This window comes from Centruroides vittatus, unplaced genomic scaffold, assembly GCF_030686945.1.
Source record: "Centruroides vittatus isolate TY-2023 unplaced genomic scaffold, ASM3068694v2 contig_941, whole genome shotgun sequence".
Taxonomy (NCBI): Eukaryota; Metazoa; Arthropoda; class Arachnida; order Scorpiones; family Buthidae; genus Centruroides; species Centruroides vittatus.
The window spans coordinates 1,067,047-1,087,932 of NW_027122625.1; the positions used below are offsets into that span (position 1 = coordinate 1,067,047).

Below are 20,886 nucleotides of genomic sequence, written 5' to 3' on the forward strand. Positions count from 1 at the left end.
TTTGTCCAATGTTGTTTAAAACCCGCAATATTCAAAAAGCCCTAAAATAGCGGCTTTATAAATAAGGTAACGTCCGTGTCCAGACCTATTTATATAAACCTTGCTTTTTATGTATGTACTTTACTGTACTAAACAGAATTTTCGTTTCGTTTCCTTTCGTTAACAGTTAATAAGGTGAACAATTAGACGTATTTAAGATAAGAATTTCACTTCTTAATAAGTAAAAGTTTTTATTTTCAGGTGATGCTGTCCTAAGGCGATAACACGACGTGGCGAGATCATTCCTCCACTAGAATAAGCGTGAAATCCCGTTGGAGGCCGATACGTAAGCGATAATTCGTAAGAGTTTGTCCGAGAATTAATATTTATATTAATCGAGAATTAACCTCACAAGTTCATGCCACTACTTTTAAAATAAGCATACAAATTATTTGGAGTTGTAGGTAAGTATTAATTTTCAGATAAGAGCATTTATTTTCAGGTAATTGTGATACTATCAGGATGTGGTGGGATAGCGAGTGGCGTCGCTATTTCTAGAAAGTGCCACAAAAGTCCTATGACGGTACCATAATATGGCGAGTGCATGCCGCCATTAAATAAGCATGCGCCTCTCGGCTTTTCTTGGCACAGCCAGGTGCCACCGAGCGCGTCCACGGATTGCGGATAGTGGAAAGACCTCAAAGAAGGTTAGCTGCGAAATAAGCGAGTGTAACATGCATTCGACGAATAAGCAGCCGCGGACAACTGGCATTAATGTTAAAAAACTATATTTTCTTTCATTAGTAGCTATATACCAACTGTTGATTTCACATTTGGGTGCTACGCTGTTGTACTTGTCTTTCTGTAGATTTCAGATTTTAATTAAGATGTTTGGATAAGAAATGGTGTAATTTAAAATCATATTAGATTTACAATAATTTTAGAGCTAACGTTATAAAATATTGGAAATTTTTCGATTAAAAAAAAATCATTCTTTTATATCAAAATCAATTTATTTCATAAAACTGTTGTTGATTTATCTATCGAGTTACTAAACTTAATGCACTGTCAAAATGACTAATGATTAATCATGAGTATGAGAAATAACGTTTGCATACGACTAATCCTGGATACAGAAACTATGTATATTCACAAATCCATATTAGACAAAATTCACAAATAATGCTCTAAATCCGAGTTCGCAAATATTTACCGAATTTGCATAAAACTGGGTAAATGTATTCGCATACATTTACCCAGTTTTGTGGAAATTGCGTAACATCCGGATGGTCGAGCGGTTGGTCGATTGGTCGATGGACAACCGGATGGTCGAGCGGTTAAGGTATCAGCCTATCGTTCCGAGGATTCGGGAGAATCGCAGACATTTTTCGAGGTATTGTCCATCCTGGATATGTTGGGTCACGTCATTCCCCACCCGCCCGTTCCATTGTAGGCTTAAAAGATTTTAGTGCCACAAAGGGAATGTCTTCTGGAGGTCTTTCTAAGGGTAACTGGCCCCTATTCAGGCGTTACAGACGTGGAGTAACCCAGAAAACTCCACGTGGCTAGCCCGTCCTGGCAAACCCACGACCGAACTCCCAGTGTTCAGGGAACGGAACCACTTGGCCACTGGTAGGCCTTCGGGATCATCTACAGACCGTCCATAATCAGGAATTGAATCCTCCAATTCTTTTTGGCGAATTCAATTTTTGATCTCCCAGAGAGATGAGTTGATGTCTTAACCGTCTCGGCTCTCCGATCGTCTAATAATTATGATTACTATAACTATATTTTTTGTTTGTATTTCAATACATCGTCACTATTATGAGGCTCCGAAAATTGACCGGAACCAGAGTAAAAATAAAAAGAGAAAAAAACAAAAGAAATTGTTTCGTAGAAAAAATTTATAAAATGATTTAAGCTAAAGGTATAAACTTCATGTCCATATAGGGACATGTTTGATGAAATTAATAGAAAGGAGAGAATCTCATATAAAGCAATACAAGAATGTAAGTCCTAAGATCGAACATCTTCGATGGGGATCGAATTGTCATTCGGTGTTGACTCATCCCGCGATCTGGGTTCTGATCTCGTTACATTTCGTAACAAGTGGGGACCAATTGGAAAGCGGGGATGAGTCAGAATCGACCTACCGGAATGTTCGATCTGGAGCGGGAAAAATCTTATAAAAATCCGAATTCAGGTGGGGAAGGAGAGCTTCTCTACTAGATTACCATTCTGTGCCAATCTCCGTAGGAAATTTATCCACCGTTTCTCCTGCTCCGGAACGAAAGCACCTCTTTCTCACGGACGCCATACGATAACACCCCGGGGTCATCCAGCAATTTCTCTGGCCAGCTGTCCAGTTGTCCAACCGAACAATCGTCTAGCCACTCCAACGTCAACCGGACTTTCCCATCGACTCGTTCTCCGACGGAAGATAATACTTTTGTAAGCATAATCTGTATAATTAACCGGGTTAACTGTTCCCCTCCCCCTCTCTCTGTAACTGGAGAGAGTTGTCTCTGTGTCTTACACTCCCACTCGCGTTAGACTCCACTCGGACATCCTGTCGATACGCGCGATTACACTATGCTGATATTTAAAAAAGCAAGCATAAAACATCTTACTGTAAATGAAGCTTACTATCATAAATTTTCAAATTATCTTTATCATCTAAACATTTATCTTTGTGGATTACGCCTATTGCCATTACTATCTCTGTTTTCAAATATATTCTTATGTTTCTTAAATTGTTCATTACTAGGCGCAGTTCGTTTTCTGCCCAAACACAAACTAGGAAGTAAATCGAAGCGCTAGCGAGTCCATACTATTATATCAGGGATGCCATCTACAACAACCATTTGCGGCAATGATGTCATACACTGGCGTTGAAAAAAAAATATTTAAAAATTGCGTGTGCTCGTGCTTTTTTAAAACTCTTTCTGCCCTGTGGACACTAAGATGCCCTCTTTTATTATACCCATTATGGATTCGGTCAGGCCCACAATGGGTCGGCCGGATGGTGAGGGACAAAAGTGTGCTCGTGCTAGAAATTCTTGACATCGTCATTTTGACCCCACTTTATCTCGAAAACGAAATCATAGACCCCGATTTTTATTACATTTTTAATTTTCTCGTCTCATATCATGCAAAATCAAAAGTTCAATCAAAATCGACAGAACAAGTTTTGAGAACCAACTGAATTTTACAAGCTACAAAAAAAGAGAATTCTGTAACGCTCCTCCTTTATTGAGGAGGAGCGTTACAGAACTTTATATCTGAAAGTACAGTTAATATTAGCGAGGTTGAGACCGAAGTTTTAAACGGGAAAACGTGTACGTCGGACGTTCAGCGCCGCTTTCCTGTAAGCTTAGAAGTTTGACAATGGCGTTTGGAATGTCGAGCACGATTCCACTGACTTTTCAAACGCCATTGTCAAACTTCTAGGCTTACAGGAAAGCGGCGCTGGACGTCCGACGTACACGTTGTAGTGAGTATGGTACCGGTAAAGATCGGTCTCACAATTGGTGAGGGAACGCAAGGGTCGTACAAAGAAAACACACATGAATATTATGAAGGAATTATTTAACTTTATATATATATATAAATGGTATAACAAACAAAACACCAATATACTAATTACAAAACTAAAAACCCGCCTAGCCTAATCGTAATATTTACAGAATGTGACACTGATGAGTACATGCTGAACGGACCAAATTTCGTTGAATATTGTTCTATCAGAACAAGGCGCTTTACAACGGGAACGGCGTACTATACACTCTTATGGGTCATCCCCCTTATCACAATTCACTCAGCAACCGTTATTACGCTCGGGGTAGACTTTCCTTGTCGATGCACATGGATTTGCCCAAGACCCTGAGTCCAGCTACTCTCGATCCTTCCTTGCTTACCTCCCTTGTCCAAGCTTACTCACTTCCGTATCAGTCCACTAGCGTGCTTCCACTCTGACCCTGGTGAAGTCCCAAGCCACGAAAAAAGTGCTCCTGCATGTTCGACACTCCCTTTTATATCCCCCCGCCATCCGGGGCCTTTAGCCAGTCACGTGAGGGCATAGCACCCAACCCCAGACCAACGAGCGGTTGCCGAAAACAGAGGTACGCGACAACGGAAAGTTTTACACAAAAATAACGCGACAATGCATTTTACACAAAAAAAAACGCGACAATGTATGGCTTCCAAGCAGGGCCGATCCCGATACACGCGAGAAAAATAAAGGAAAAAAAAATGTACATATACAAAATAGTGACGGAGCACTATAACGTTTTTCTGTTTAGAACTTCGGTTTCAACCTCGCTATTAGAAGATAAAAATGCTTTTAAACTTTAATTATATTTACTACAATATTTACACTACAGAACTACTACAGTAATAATATATTACTATACTCTAGAGCAGGGGTGGGCAAGCAAAAGTTCAGTGGGAGCCGAAATGTAGGTTTTGCAAAATGCATGGGAGCCGCAGTTCTGTACTTTTTTATTCTGTACTGCAGTTCTGTACCTGGATTTTATTATATAATATAGAACAAGTATTGAATCTTTTTAATAAACATATTTTCACAAAATTGTGGAAATAAAACTGTAAAAATAATAATAAAAAGCAGAAATTAACACTTTCAGCAAGAGCCACATAAAATTCAAAAAGAGCCGCATGCGGCTCTCAGAGTCTCATTTGCCAATGTCTGCTCTAGAGTATCTTTTTTTTTTTTTTAACTCTTTCCGCCCTGTGGGCACTAAGAGGGCCTCTTTTAGTAGGCCCATTATGGGTTCGGCCAGGCCCACAATGGGGCGACCGGGTGGTGAGGGACGGGGCCCGACATATCCGAACGGACCACCCCCCGAAAAATTCCTGGGGATTAATCGACCCGTTCGGATTCGATCCCGGGTCCCCCAGAGCGGTAGGATGCCACCTTTACCGCTCGGCCATCCGGCCGTCGCTCTAGAGTATCTAGATATCAGAGTAGCGACACAAGAGTCATCGCCGCCTTGTTCTGTCGACTATCATCACGTGGTCTATGGGTTTACATTAAGAAATGACAAATTTTTTAGTTTAATAAAGCATTTTATTCGCAAAAATGCTTTATTAAACTAAAAAAATTTGTTATTTCTTAATGTAAACCCATAGACCACATAAGAAAGGGTATATTTTATTTAAAAGCGTTATTTTTTGAAATATTATTTTCGTGTTTTTAATATACGAGGATCATCGTAAATGAATTGATCCTACATTTAGAAAACAAGGCAGAGATTAGAAATGTCTTCTTTCCGAATAGCAATAATGGCAAAGAATGTGGAAGATTCAAACGTTTTCGATGCATTTTTCCTTTCCGTATCTGCTGAAGTTTCACAGAACGTAACTCCATGGAATTTGTATAGTATCTTGACTATATAAACAAATTTAGTATAGTAAAATTATGATTTGGATACGTGAGAAAGCTGGAAGAAAAGACAGTTTTAAGACAGATTTAGGAAAGGAATGTTATGGGGAAATGACCGATAGAAAGACCTAGAAAAAGGTGTAGAGGTGTTGATCGTGGGATATAAAAGAGGAGTTAATTCTAAGATAGTATGAAGAGAAAAGTTAGTAGGAAGAAAGAAAGATACGATTGTTGATCTGTATATTTCTCCCTTGGCTTGGGATAGAAGGAAAAATAAGACTTGAGCAAAACAATAGAGTGCCAGGTAAGAAGATGTCGAGAGAAAAGGATGTATAGTGTAAAGGCAAACGAGCTTTGACTCATAACGTGTTGTCAAGATCCCAAACCTTCAGAACGAGTGGGAGCACTGGAATCTTCATCTGTCCCAAGTGACACAGTGCCAAATTGCATCCCTGCTTACACCCTTTTAATGGAAGTATTTGTAATAATTTTTGTCCTGATGCTACACCTTTTATAAAACTAATACAATTATCTTCCTCCTATATAATATATATATATATATATATATATATATATATATATATATAGTAGAGAACCGAAAATCGGAATCAATTGGGGACTGGGGTTGTTCAGATTAGGGATTTGTTCCGATTACGGTCTATGTACGAAAAAATATATTAACCTGTCCGATGTCAGCGGCCGGATGGCCGAGCGGTCAAGGTTAGCAGCCTGCCGCCCTGGGGGACCCGGGATCGAATCCGGACGGGTCGAAAAATCCCCAGGAATTTTTCGGGGGGGGTGGTCCGTCCGGATATGTCGGTCCCCGTCCCTCACCACCCGGCCGCCCCATTGTGGGTCTGGCCGAACCCATAATGGGCTTGCTATAAGAGGCCCTCTTAGTGCCCACTGGGCGGAAAGAGTTACAAAAAAAAAAAAAAAAAAACCTGTCCGATGTTCAAATTTTTTTCCGTTGCGTGTCGCTTTGTGTTGAATTTTTCTCCGTTGCGTGTCGCTTCGTGTTGAATTTTCGTCGATTTTAAGCCTAACGAAAATTTTTATAATAATAATCGAGGCTATCGTATCGTTAAAAATTATTTCTTTATTTTGTACAAACAAAATAAATATATTGAAGAATATAAAAACATGAAAATTATACTTTAGAAGTAAATTTAGTATCAAAAACGTTCGATTCAGCACGACACAGTCCGACTGAAAATCGTGCCGATTACCGGCGATTCCGATTACCAGGGTGCCGATTTACGACTCTCTACTGTATATATATATTATAAAGATATATATATATATATATATATATATATATATATCTTTCTTCGCCTTTTCCCGTAGTAGGGTTAGCTTTGTTGCAACTGTCGTCTCTCCCCTTGGCACGGTCTTTGGCATTGTAGCGCTTCGCCGCTATTAATTATATGTATATATTTATGTATTTTTTTTTTGTTCGATTGTTCTATTTATATGTTTGTTTTTTCGTTTATGTCGCGTCGCGTATATGTTGTTGTATCGGGTTTTAGATATAACGCACGGCCATTTTGTTGTGTACCGTACCGTCTGTTGTCGTCATTGCTGTGCCGTGGTTTTTGATTGGCTATTTGGAGGGTCACGTGGGAGGAAAAGAAAAAGCTCCCGGATGGTGGGAGATATAAAGGGATGACTTCCACGTGTCGAGGCATTTTTCATTCTTCTCTTTCGTGGATCGGGGATCTGGAGCGGTGACGAGACGAGAGAAAGGATTCGAAGCAGAGCAGCCGATCAGGAAGAAAAAGAAAAGACAAGAACCAGCGAGAAGAATCTCATTTCGTAACTACGTGTCCCACGAAATACGGCGACGGTATCTACCATCTTGTAAATGTTTGTATAGTTTTTTTAAGGTTTAATCGCGTATTAGTTTTAGTCTCGCGATTAATTACTGTTGTAATCTTAGTGTTATTGTCATCCTTAATTTTGTTAAGAACGCTGTTTGCCTGTTTAAATCAGGCGATCAATTCCCCCTTTTTGTGTGTGTAATTAATAAACCTTTGTTTGTTTATCTATACGCTTCTACCGACTATTCATTTCCACTTCCTTTCATACCCGCAAACCACGTGCTTGCGGAGTCCACATTGGCGTCCGCGACAGGATATAGAATAGTCGGTTTAGCGTACATCCCCTCATTTCATTTTCGTTCTGTCCGTCGCACATTCCAGGCCCTACTATTTGTATAACGTATTCGTCGCTGCGCTGCACATCTTCGGTTTTGAAAATTTTTTTTTTTCTCTTTCCTTATGGAAAGCCATACTGTAGTATCATCCGGATTGGCAATGGAGGGGATCAGTAACGTCCCTATTGTTACCGGGTTCATGGGGATGATCCCATGCTTTACGAATTCGCCAGGCGATGTTTTGGATATATGTCGCTTCTTTCAAACGGTGGAAAACGTGGCGTCTCTCGCAGGTTGGGAGGAGCAAGTCAAAGTAACCGTGGTTCAGGCCAGGCTTAAGGGTGAACCACTGTCGGTGTTTTTTGACCTAAGGGACCAAGGCATCACGAGTTACGACGAAATAAAGAGGGGTCTCATTAAATGTTTCGATCGGAGGGACAAAGAACAAGATCCTTTCAGTCAAGTCCTAAAAATAGCCCAAAAGAGAGGAGAGAAAGTCTGTGAGTACGGAATCCGCATAAGGTCCTTGTTCTCGCGCGCCGTGGCTCGTAACAGTAACTTGGCCACGCTCCGGGATAACGCTGTGAAAGAGTGTTTTTTGAGAGGTTTGGCCACTGACATCCGGAGGCAGGTAATGCAAAAACATCCGGACACCTTGGACCAAGCGATATGTAGGGCAGAGGAAGAGGAAGAGATTGAGGCGGCTTGCGGAAAAGGGAAAATAATGAGCGAGGTGTGCACGAATTCAGAACATAAGGTTTCGTCCTCTGAGAAAGAGGATGGCGTGAACAGCCGTATTGCAGAGCTCGAGGGTCAAATACGGGCATTGACGGAGTCGGTCGCATCGTTAACAGGATGTATGAAGGGAAATGGGAATCCCGATAGAAAGTGGAGCAATGAGAGAAGATGCTATGCTTGCGGGGAGAAGGGGCACCTGGCTAGACAGTGCAATAAGCGTAGGCATTTAAACTAATGGAGGGCCATTTGGGAGGTCAGACAGATGGCCAGAGCGTGAGATTGGAACTGACCACGAGGATCCAATTATCCAGGCGCGGGTTACCGACAATCGAAGGTCTAATGTTAGGTACCATGGTTACTTGCCTAGTCGACACGGGCGCGGAAAGGACCGTTATTAGAGACGAGCTAGCTGAAAATATAAGAAAACAGAATAGAAACTGGGTTGTGTTTAATGATTCCTGTATAAGCGGAATGTCAGGTGCTCTCCTGAGAAGTGATGAGGCTGTAATTATTGATTGTAGATTCGAGAACGGGCGTAGGGTATGTGTTAAGGCTCCTAGTTTGAGTTTTCCAAAGGGGACGGACTATGACTTAATTTTCGGCATGGATGTTATTTGCCAACACCCAGAGCTGCTGACTGGCATCAGAGTAGTTGTGAATAGTACGAACCTGAGGGGAAGTGGGGATTTCTCCATTAATATAAACACTGAGCTAGGTGATAAGACGGAGTTATGGAAGTTGGATCACCTTGAGGAGAAGGTTAAGGAAAGGGTGATCGATGTGTTAAAAAGGTATCCAAACGCTGTGGCTAACGAAGTTTCAGAGTTATCGGGGACCAAAGATCACGTGCACTCCCTTGAATTGACGTCTGAGTGTCCGATAAAAGTTAAGCAATACCGTATCCCATACAGCTACTTGCCTGCCCTCAAAAGACAAATTAATGACCTCCTGAAGGCGGGAATTTGCGAGGAGAGCACGTCAGAGTGGAACTCCCCGATACACGTCGTTCCGAAGGACTCTGGCGAGCTCCGCGTCACTCTGGATCTGAGGAAGGTAAACGAAATAACGAAAACGCAGGTTTTTCCGATGGCTAGGATCGATGACATATTGTCTCAGCTTAATGGGAATAAATATTTTTCGGTTCTAGACCTTAAGGCGGGTTATTTTCAGATCCCCTTGGATCCCAGGGTGAGGCATGTTTTCGCGTTCTCCACACCTTGGGGCAAATACCAACTTTGCCGGATGCCTCAAGGGGGTAAGAACAGTGGGAGATTTTTTCAATATGTCATGACGAAAATCCTGGCTAAGTTCGTAGGGAACTCTTGCTTCGTCTTTCAAGACGACATCGTTTTGTTTTCCCAAACTTTAGAGGACCACCTTGATTTGTTCGATCGCGTCATCAGCACCCTGAATAGCGAAGGCCTTAAACTTAACCCAAAAAAATGCCAGATATTAGCGGAAGAAGTAAGTTATCTAGGGCACATAATTAGTAGGGAAGGAGTACGTCCGGACCCGAGTAACATCGAATCCATAAGAATGGTGAGGGCGCCCCAGAGCGTGAAAGGTGTCCGCAGTTTCCTTGGCGCGGTAGGGTTTTTTCGAAATTTTATACCATCCTTTGCTGACCTTGCCGCACCGCTTACCGAGTTAACAAAGAAGGGAAAAAAATTTGCGTGGGGTCTGGAGTGCCAACAAGGGTTCGAAAAGTTGAAGGAAGCCATCGCCACACCGCCATTATTAGCACACCCTAATTTTAATGAACCCTTTTTCTTACACACCGATGCGTCTAAGATAGCGGCTGCTGCAGTGCTAGAGCAACGCAGAGAGGGGGGCTTAGTACCGATCGGCTACTTCAGTAAGAGGTTTCAGGGAGCTGAACTTAATTACTCGACCATAGAAAAGGAGTGTTTGGCCATAATCATGGCCCTGAGGCATTTTAAGTTTTTAATCTTGGGGCAAAGGACAATAATTCTCTCCGATCACAAGCCTTTGGTCTTTCTTAGTAACATCAAAAACGGAAGCAATCGCTTAATCAGATGGGTGATGGAGCTCATGGATTATGACATCGAGGTGCAGCACGTTAAGGGCGTGAATAATAATGTGGCGGACTTTTTGTCAAGGAACGTTAATGGGGTATATCACGTTGAGGTAGGGGCCACGAAATTTGTTATCCCTGATAGGTACGAAATACGTTTGTCGCAAGACAGAGACGAAATTTTTGGACCTATTAAACGGGATTTAATGAGAACTCCTGATGGTAACGGCATAAGGAGTAAGATGCCACAGTATATAGTAGTGGACGAATGCCTATATAGGCAAAGTTATTTCAGGGCACGCGATCAGTATCACAACCAGGTCTGCGTGGGGGAAGACATTTCCAAGGAGTTAATCAAGGCTATTCATAATAATAATCTGTCGGGGCATTGGGGAGTACGGAAGACGATGATGAGCATCGAAAAGCATTATTATGTCAGAAACCTAAAGGATAAAGTAGAGGAAGTGGTTAGGACCTGTGAAAAGTGTCAGAGGCACAATATTCATAAGGGAAAGGCCCCATTTCAGGAGAATGAGGTGGCTAATGCCCCTTTTCAGAAGATCGCCGTCGACATCATAGGTCCCCTTAATACGACGAGTCAAGGGAATAGCTTTATCCTTGTGATGATCGATATTTTCACGAGATTTGTAGAGATTCACCCCTTAAGAGATCAAACTGCGTGGTCGGTTAGCAATGCTATCTTTAACTCAATAATCTGTCGTTATGGTGCACCCGAAACTATTATCTCGGATAGGGGGACGAATTTTCTTTCGTCCCTGTTCTCCGATTGTTGTAAGTGGCTTGGGATCAAGAGAAACATTACTACAGCCTATAGACCGTGTTCAAACGGGTTATGTGAAAGAGTTAACAAGTCGCTAATAGAGATGATATCAAAGTCCTCGGAGAGAGGAGGGGCGGAATGGGATGAAATGATTTATCCGGCCTGCTTCGCTTATAATAATTCGCACCACTTGGCAATTGGCGAGTCGCCTGCATTCCTGTTATATGGAATAGATCCCCGCATTCCGAATTTCGAACAACACGTCGATGAAAGCACGACTGACGAGCGTAGGACGTTTCTCATCACAAAACTTCGTGCTCTAAGGGAGTCTGCAGGGAAACGCGCTACCAAATTTAACGAGAAAAGAAGAGAATACGGGAGTAAGGGGCGAAAATTGGAGAAGTTTTTAGTAGGACAAAAGGTCTGGGTGAGAAAGAAGGGGGGAAAGAAAAATAAATTCGCGGATAAATACAAAGGGCCCTTCCGCATCATTAGAGTTGTGAACCCGACTACGTATTGCGTAGAAGGGTGTAACTTCAAAGACAGGGAGACTGTCCATGTTGACCGTATAAAGATGTGCTACGGAGAACCGGTAGAAAAAACTAGGCGTGGGGAGAGAAAAAGGGGAGGAAAAAGGCAACCTAGCGATCATGAAATAGAGGATGAAGAGGAGGGTCAAGATGGGAGATGGAACAGGAGATTGAGGAGCAGTGATGTTAGGGTAAAGGGTGTTGGCAACGACGTTCCGCAGGGGAATAGCGATGACGAACGCATAAGCAAGCGACCGTACAACCTAAGGCATCGTGAGATTGACTTCCGTAGGCTACACTACGGTAGTTAATCGTCTCCGAGGGGAGATATGTAGCGCTTCGCCGCTATTAATTATATGTATATATTTATGTATTTTTTTTTTGTTCGATTGTTCTATTTATATGTTTGTTTTTTCGTTTATGTCGCGTCGCGTATATGTTGTTGTATCGGGTTTTAGATATAACGCACGGCCATTTTGTTGTGTACCGTACCGTCTGTTGTCGTCATTGCTGTGCCGTGGTTTTTGATTGGCTATTTGGAGGGTCACGTGGGAGGAAAAGAAAAAGCTCCCGGATGGTGGGAGATATAAAGGGATGACTTCCACGTGTCGAGGCATTTTTCATTCTTCTCTTTCGTGGATCGGGGATCTGGAGCGGTGACGAGACGAGAGAAAGGATTCGAAGCAGAGCAGCCGATCAGGAAGAAAAAGAAAAGACAAGAACCAGCGAGAAGAATCTCATTTCGTAACTACGTGTCCCACGAAATACGGCGACGGTATCTACCATCTTGTAAATGTTTGTATAGTTTTTTAAGGTTTAATCGCGTATTAGTTTTAGTCTCGCGATTAATTACTGTTGTAATCTTAGTGTTATTGTCATCCTTAATTTTGTTAAGAACGCTGTTTGCCTGTTTAAATCAGGCGATCAATTCCCCCTTTTTGTGTGTGTAATTAATAAACCTTTGTTTGTTTATCTATACGCTTCTACCGACTATTCATTTCCACTTCCTTTCATACCCGCAAACCAACTGTCGTCTCTCCCCTTGGCACGGTCTTTGGCATCTTTTGGGTTGAGGTTGGCACTGTGCACGTCCTCCTTGATGGTATCCATCCATCGTTTCTTGGGATTTCCGCGTGGGTGGCGCCCTCCTGGGTTTAGTTGCATGACAGTTTTTGCGGCTGATGTGTCTTCGCTGCGTAGGACATGTCCATACCATCTTAAGCAGGCCTGTCGCATTTTCTTGTCAATTCCTTTTATTCCCAATCTTTATCGAATGTTGTCGTTTGTTACATGGTCTAGTCGGGTTAGGAACAGCATCCACCTTAACATCTTCATCTCCATTACATGGATAGAGTGTTTATGTTTCCTTGCTGCGGGCCAGCATTCAGCTCCATAAAGAGCTGGGGGGCGGACCACTGTTTTATAAAGTTTTGCCTTTAGATGTTCAGGCATTTTCCTATCACACAGAACACCTGTGGTTTGCCTATAAAATATATTTGATAAAGATATATAAGATGGAAGGAGGAGTTGATAATCCGTGAGAAGCAGAACTGGAGATGGAAGAGACAGTGGCGTGCCGTGACATTTGATGATAGGGAAGCTGTGTTTTTGTAAGAAGCCGACTTCCAGGGGTAATCAATTAATTGCTTGTCAGTGATGGTGTAGGGTCCATTCGTATGCGAGTGGTGGCGGAGGAGACAAAGACGACCGACAAGTATCTAACAAAAACCGTTTATTTTAACAAAATAAACTTACACTATGAACAAAATAGTATGCTTTAGGACAGGCCTGGCCAACCCAAATTGTTTCGCGGGCCACTTTGATCACGCGTAACATTACGATGGGTCACAATTTAGGAAAACATGCTTTTAAAAAAGTAAAACAAATACAAAATGATTAAGATTTTATTGTTATACCAAGCAGTGGCGTGCTGTGACATTTGATGACAAGGAAGCTGTGTTTCTGTAAGAAGCCGACTTCCAGGGGCAATCAGTTAATTGCGCGTCAGTGATGGTCTAGGGCAGGGATGGGCAACCTGCGGCCCGCGACGCATAAAATCTGAATAAATATATCAATTTCCCAGCTTAAGGAAGTATGCAGCAAAAATTCAAAACGTTATTCTTACAACTTATGTATGTGAATAGTTTTTCCCGCAATGAATTTAGTAAAAATTAAAACAAGAAACAGCTAACAGACACATTGAAATTAATTTAAAACTAGCAGTGACGAATATTTAACCAAATATTTCTAATATATTACGTTTACATCAGTTCCAAAAGCTAAATTATATACCTATGCTAATTTATAATTACTGTATATATCAGTGCTGTCCAACCCACGGCCCGCGGGCCACAATCCGGCCCGATGTGACTTCCCGTGCGGCCCGCCAACTTTGGTTGAATATTCAAAACTTTCGTTAAGTGAAATTTCCAGCAGTAAAAATTCTAAAAAAATCCACATAAATACTGCAAGTTTCTGGTAGACACATAATTTGACGGCCGGATGGCCGAGCGGTCAAGGTGGCAGCCTACCGCTCTGGGGGACCCGGGATCGAATCCGAACGGGTCGAATAATCCCCAGGAATTTTTCGGGGGGTGGTCCGTTCGGATATGTCGGGCCCCGTCCCTCACCACCCGGTCGCCCCATTGTGGGCCTGGCCGAACCCATAATGGGCCTACTAAAAAAGAGGCCTTCTTAGTGCCCACAGGGCGGAAAGAGTTAAAAAAAAAAAAAAAAAAAAAAAACATAATTTGTGTTCACATTCAAAATACAGTAGAGACTCGTAAATCGGCACCCCGGTAATCGGAATCGCCGGTAATCGGCACGATTTTCAGTCGGACTGTGTCTTGCCGAATCGAACGTTTTTGATACTAAATTTACTTCTAAAGTATAATTTTCATGTTTTTATACTCTTGAATATATTTATTTTGTTTGTACAAAATAAAGAAATAATTTTTAACGATACGATAGCCTCGATTATTATTATAAAAATTTTCGTTAGGCTTAAAATCGACGAAAATTCAACACGAAGCGACACGCAACGGAGAAAAATTCAACAGGAAGCGACACGCAACGGAGAAAAATTTGAACATCGGACAGGTTAATATATTTTTTGTCTTGGCCCGCGAACTAAAATAAATTTACAAAACGGCCCAATCTTGATTTTGGTTGGACACCCCTGGTATATATGAATGAATAAATCTGATTTATCAACTTTTTTTTCCTCTTTCTCTTGTATGCGGCCGGCATCAGTTCAAAGGTCTTAAAATGCGGCCCTTACATAGAAAAAGGTTGCCCATCCCTGTTCTAAGGGGTCCATTCGTATTCATTTGTTCGATAAGCCAGTAAAAACTGTAGACTTCTCTAAATGTATTTTTAATATCACAATTACATTCTGAATCGCTAGCCACGATATAAGGGCTAAAATTAAAAATAAATTATAAAAACTTACTCGGTGAAATAAAATGTGCGGTGGATCTACATACCATCTAATATATTGTTCAATTGTATTAATATACTTTTAAAGAAAATTATAATTAAACTTAGCTTTGTAAAGAAACGTACATAAAATTAACATAAAATATTATTTACTTTTTAAATTTTAAAACAATCCACTTAGTCAAATAGCTCGATACGAGTGGCTAATGGATGGAATCAGAGACGGTCCAGGTAGGTGTGCAGTGTGCATGCCAAATCCCGAGGGGTGTCGATACCGGTCAATGTCAAATGCCTCTTGTCGCATCACTAGTGTACCTCAAAGAACGCGACAGGGTTGTTGTAAATTTTAAACGTTTCTCACCATAGCTGAAAAAATCTAAATATGTTAAACTTAATACTGAGTGGATTGTCCGTCATTTGTTTTCTAACTAATTCGTTTTAGGACCAGTGTTCACGAAAATTTCCAAAATTTACAACTTTTTAGTCACTCTCATTGAACTAGAAAAATTTCTGTCTTTATTATCTAATATTACGAAGAAATCAGTCCCCGCTGTACTCGGCTAGAGATTGGTTCGGTTAAGCTTTTGTTTAAGTAAAATTCTGGCTCTTTCGGCAGGGTTTTATTTACCGTATTTTACGGACTATAAGACTCACCTTAATTTTTAAGCAATTTTTTAAAAAAATGCCTATAAGACGCTACGGACTATAAGACGCACTTGAATTTTGGACGCAATTTTTCGAAGAAAAAAGTGCGTCTTATAGTCCGTAAAATACGGTATGTCCCCAATTCCCTAATTTTTAAATTATTTAATCACTTCTTAAGTAGAAATAAGTCAAAACCAGTTACTTTGTACCTAAATATTTGTAGTCGTGGGAAAAAACTGGAAAGGCAAATTTTTATGACAAAGGATACATAAATCGTAAATTTAAGGAAAATAAATTCTGGAGCTATTTTGTACCTTGTGCGTCTTATTCATTAAATTTGGTTGTAAATGATGCTGCCGAAGTAACAGTTAATTTTTTAACATTGTACAAGAATTGTACTCGTTTTTTTCTACATACCCTTATAGATGGGACATACGAAATCGTAATATCACTGGTTTACACATTGAAATCCGTAAGTAATATAAGATGGGAGAGCAGAATAAAAATATCAAATATTTTAATGGATTTTTTTAATAACTTTTCTCAAATATACAGAACTATCATAAAAACATACCAGTAAATTCCTATCGGTTGGGTTAAGAAATAAATATACTGTGGTCTGAAGACCACGTGTTCTGTTGCGTAACTGGCTCGTAACCAGCCCCTTGGGTGGTTCACGTAATAAAGGAAGGATGGGCCCTCATCGTGTAAAAGTTCCTCGTTTGTTGTTGTAAAAGTTAATGGGAGAAGGAGAGATATGTGGTCTGAAGATCACGTGTTCTATTGCGTAACCAACTCCTGGGGTGGGCTACAGGGTAAAGAAGGGATATGCATTCTCCGATGACAACCGAAAAACCCGGATCAAGGAGGAAAGGAGGTGGATCGCGCAAGCTCAAGGGAAGAAGAGGGACTTTTTCGGAAGAAAGAAAGGGAGTGAGGACGTGTAGACGAAAGAGTCGCGAAATTGTTTTTTTTTTTTTTTTTTTTTTTTTTTGTCTATTATAGTGGAAGGACAGAGTAGTGATTAGAAGGACTAAAATAAACCTTAAGTTCCTTGCATTGGAGTCATGGAGTGTATAATTTATTTTTGTTTCTTTTTGTTTTGTTCCTGCACGGGAATACTCTCAAGATCGGGTACTTCCCCACAGTACTTATGATTCACATAATCGGGCGAGGGCGGCTAACAGCCCAGAACCGGTCCGGGATAGAATCATTGGAAGCGTTATACGTGTGTAGCTTCCACCAGCTAAACCGTGTGAGGTTGGTGCTCTGTAAAGCGCATGCGCGAATGAGTATAATCTGGCTGCTTGGAAGCTGACCCGGTTTTCGACAATACAGCGCTTCCATTCCGCCACTGATATTCGAATATACAATAACAATCTTATCGTTTATTTCATATGTAGTATAGAAATTTGTAATAAGATACATAATGCAATTATAATAAAATATTAATTTTAATTAATTCAAACTACGTTAAAATATGAAAATTTATATTTTAGAAAATACAAGGGAAGCGGCGCTTCCACCGCTTCCATGATGGCACGCCACTGGATTCCTACTCAAATTTTTGTTTTAAATTCCCTGACCAACTTTGTAAAAATTCTCGGACATTGACAAAATAAAACAGCATACCACTTACTATGCAAATATGCTATTGCTTCTTTGACCTTTTAGTCGGTTATTTTTTCTAATTAACAGTTACATAATTTATATAATTGCTGAATAATTAAAATTATTAAATTAATCCACAACCATAAACCTATGTGGCTTTGAAAAAAATAATAAAAAGCCATTATTTATTGATCCATGTACAAAAGTATACGTTTATTGAATTTATCTCTTAAGAAATTTACTCAGATTTATAAAATACAGTATATATAATAGTTGCTATAATGATAATTTCTGCTTTTGTTTTTTTAAAACCAGAAAAGGAAAAAAGCGTATGATACTTTACTCAAATAATATTGTGAGGCTCTGACAGGTCCGTCCCTCACTGAAATTCGCGTTAAAATAATTTGTTTTTAAGGAAAAAATTATCTTCTTTTTAGAGAAAAAAAATAGAAGTTAGAAGTAGTTTCTCTTAATGAAAACGACGCGAACTTTTAAACAATAGAACAATGGAGAAACGCAGATCGTCTATCTCCGAATGGGAATCGAATTAAACTTCGATTTTGACCTCTCCCGTGCCCCCGAAAGGTTTCGAATTGTCACCAGGTAACGAGGAGAGACCAATCGGAAAGTGGAATCGGAGGAAAACGGATAAAACCTGAGAATTCGAGGACTCGACGGCTTTTTCTCCCGAAAGTTCCAAGTGACGGATCTGTTGTTGCGTGTGTGTCTCGTGCCCATCTTCGTCTCCCGACTTCGGATCGACATCTTTCCATCAACGGAAGTCGACCGTAAGAAATTGGTGGATCTTTATCACATATGGAGAGTCTCCACATATGATAAAGATCCACCAATTTCTTGACACAGTTAGGTATAGGTTTTGTAGGTATTTTAGCTTTTTCTCAAAATATGATACACTCGCGTATTACAAGATTTGCGCTTTCACTCACAGTTAACTTCGCGAATGCTAAAAAACAAAACTGCGAGTACTTGCCGATTTGACGGTAATTTTGCACCCGTGATTTGGTGGTTTATCTCCAAATCACGAAAAAAAAACTATATGTGTTAATAGCCCGGAAAATTGTGTTAGAATGGCGAACAAAGCGAATACGTGCCACTTCTCTAGAACCATATGTATGGAAACGATTCGATGCAAGTCGGCACGGGTTCTAGTGATCAAAATGAGCTGAAATTTATTGTGGGAATATTTAAGGGTAAAATAAACAAAACTAGGCCCTATGCTTATATAATATTAAAAATTTGAAATTAAACAAAAAATGTGATTAATATCCATCGAAATGCTCAGAGGGCGCTTTACGAAGAATCGCGCTTTAATTTGATTTTGTTTTCATCGTGGTTTGTTTTTTAAAATTTTTATATTTGTTTTAATAAGTTAAAGAATTTTCTTTCTTTATGACACCTTCAAAATCACACAGGAAATCAAATAAGAGTAAGTATTTATTTTGAACCAAACAGATTGGATAGTGAAACGTGTGAAGTAAAGACGTAAATGGTGAATGGAACTTGGCAAAGAACAAACGTCTGCCATTAAATATTTAAACGTAATGCTTCAAAATGGATGACACTTTATCGAATTTAGGTAATGGAAGTTACTTTTAGGTCATTCTGTCTTAATCAAGAGTAACTTCTGTTGTATTTATATTGGTTAAATTAAATTAATTTATTGTAATAAATTTCCCAATATCTATATGTAATTTGCTATAAATTTTATGAACTTATCACAGTTATCAATTGGAAAGATTGATGAGAGTTTATTAAACCAATATATACGTTTCTATATACATGTTCTATTTAGGATATAAGTTGCAGTATTTACTAACTCTGCCCATAGCTTTTGGGTGAAATTTTTATTAGTATACATTAAAGACCTTGCTGCCTCAACTATTGTTCTGTTTTCGTGTTCACAGCAGCCATTCTGTTCTGGAGTATATGGCATTGTCAATCATTGTCTTATTCCATTTTTCTGTAGAATTTTTCTAACAATAGCATTATCAAATTCTCTGTCATTATTGCTCGGAATTTCTTTGACTGTAGGCTATGTCCAGTAACTTTAACTTCAGCTATCGTGTGTTTTAGCTTTTCAGACACTTCAGACTTTTTCGTAATAAAATAGATAAATTGAAATCTTGAAAAGTCATCTTTAAATAAAACAAAGTATCTATAACCAGACAAATGGTTCAAATGGTCTACATATATCCACATGTATCAGTTCACCTGGTTTTGTACCCTGTGGACTTGTTAGTTAGTTAGTTAGTTAGTTAGTTAGTTATTTATTGATTAAGATACCAAAAAGGTACATTCCCGATACCGTAGTATAACATAACCGGGTGCAAGCGCGACAAATAATAAGTACATAAAATGAGAGTGTAGATTACAATACATAGGAACGTAGATACGGCAAATTAAAATACCGTATACAGTGTAAATAAAAACAAAAAAAAAACAATAATAATGGAAATAATAATAACAATAATAATAAATAAAAAAAATGGAATAAAATACAATTAAAAAAAACAATACAGATACATATGAAAAAAAAAATAAAGAGAAATAAACTGCAATATTTACAAATATTTACAAAATCTACAATGAATTGTGCAATACACAAGCAGAGGCCAGAAGAACATGCTGAGGAGTAGAATGAGAGTCGCCGCTAACCGTTGCCAAGAATTCAGTAGGCAGGTACCGATGTTCTTTTAAAATACACAGAAATAAGGTGGAAAAAGGCACTGTAGGTGTCTTTATATTTAAGAAGACTGTCCAGATGTTGAGGGGGCCAGTTGTCGTTGTGGGTCTCGATGGTCGTCTTGAGGTGGAGTCGTTCCAACTCCAGAAGCGGGCACTGCAGGGTGTAGTGGGTGCTGCCATCAGAGGTTCCACAGATGGTGCAAGAAGGGTTAGTTGTTCCTTTAAACCTAGCCAGGTAGGTAAAGAACCTACCATGGTTGGTCAGAAACTGAGAAAGATAGTGGTTGGGAGTGTACCACTTAAGAGTCAGGAATTCCTTTATATTTGGAATAAAGTTAAAGGTGATGGAGTCGTTATGATTCCATTCGTCCTGCCAGGAGGCAAGGAGATCCTGCCAAAGGATGCCCTTGATGGCCCTGATGTTAATTTTATTGTAAGAGAAGGGCAGGGAGTGGTCAGTGGAAGCTTGTTTAGCAATGGCATCCGCCCTCTCATTACCGTGGGTGCCCTGGTGAGCTCTGGTCCAGCTGATGTGAAAATGGTTGGGAGAGTGGATAACAGTTTCGTGAATGCCAGTGGCAATGGGATGATAAGTCTTGGCCTGAAGGAGTGCCACTGCAGAAGCGCTGTCTGTAATAATAGTGATTTCCTTAGTAGTGTAGTTATCATTTGACCAGTCGATGGCTTTTCTAATGGCAAGAAGCTCTGCCTGGAAGACGGAACAGTGCTCCCCAAGCTTGAAATGGCCCGTAGCAATTTCTTCGTCATTATTGAAAACAGCAAAGCCACAGCCCACGTTTGAGCCGGTTTTAGATCCGTCGGTGAAAATATGGAGGTCAGTCTGGTCAGAGGTGTCGAAACGGATAT

General features: G+C 40.1%; 1 protein-coding gene across 1 annotated transcript in view; it reads left to right on the plus strand.

Moving 5' to 3' along the window:
• Window positions 1-18,646: 18,646 nt before the first annotated feature.
• The window catches only part of LOC136984964 (uncharacterized protein PF3D7_1120000-like), a 33,228-nt gene continuing 30,988 nt past the window's right edge, over window positions 18,647-20,886 (plus strand). Inside the window, exons 1-2 of the mRNA XM_067282117.1 lie at window positions 18,647-18,666; window positions 18,787-18,910. Coding sequence (XP_067138218.1) covers window positions 18,886-18,910 — 25 coding nt within the window. The 5' untranslated portion in view covers window positions 18,647-18,666; window positions 18,787-18,885. The remainder of the gene's footprint in view (window positions 18,667-18,786; window positions 18,911-20,886) is intronic.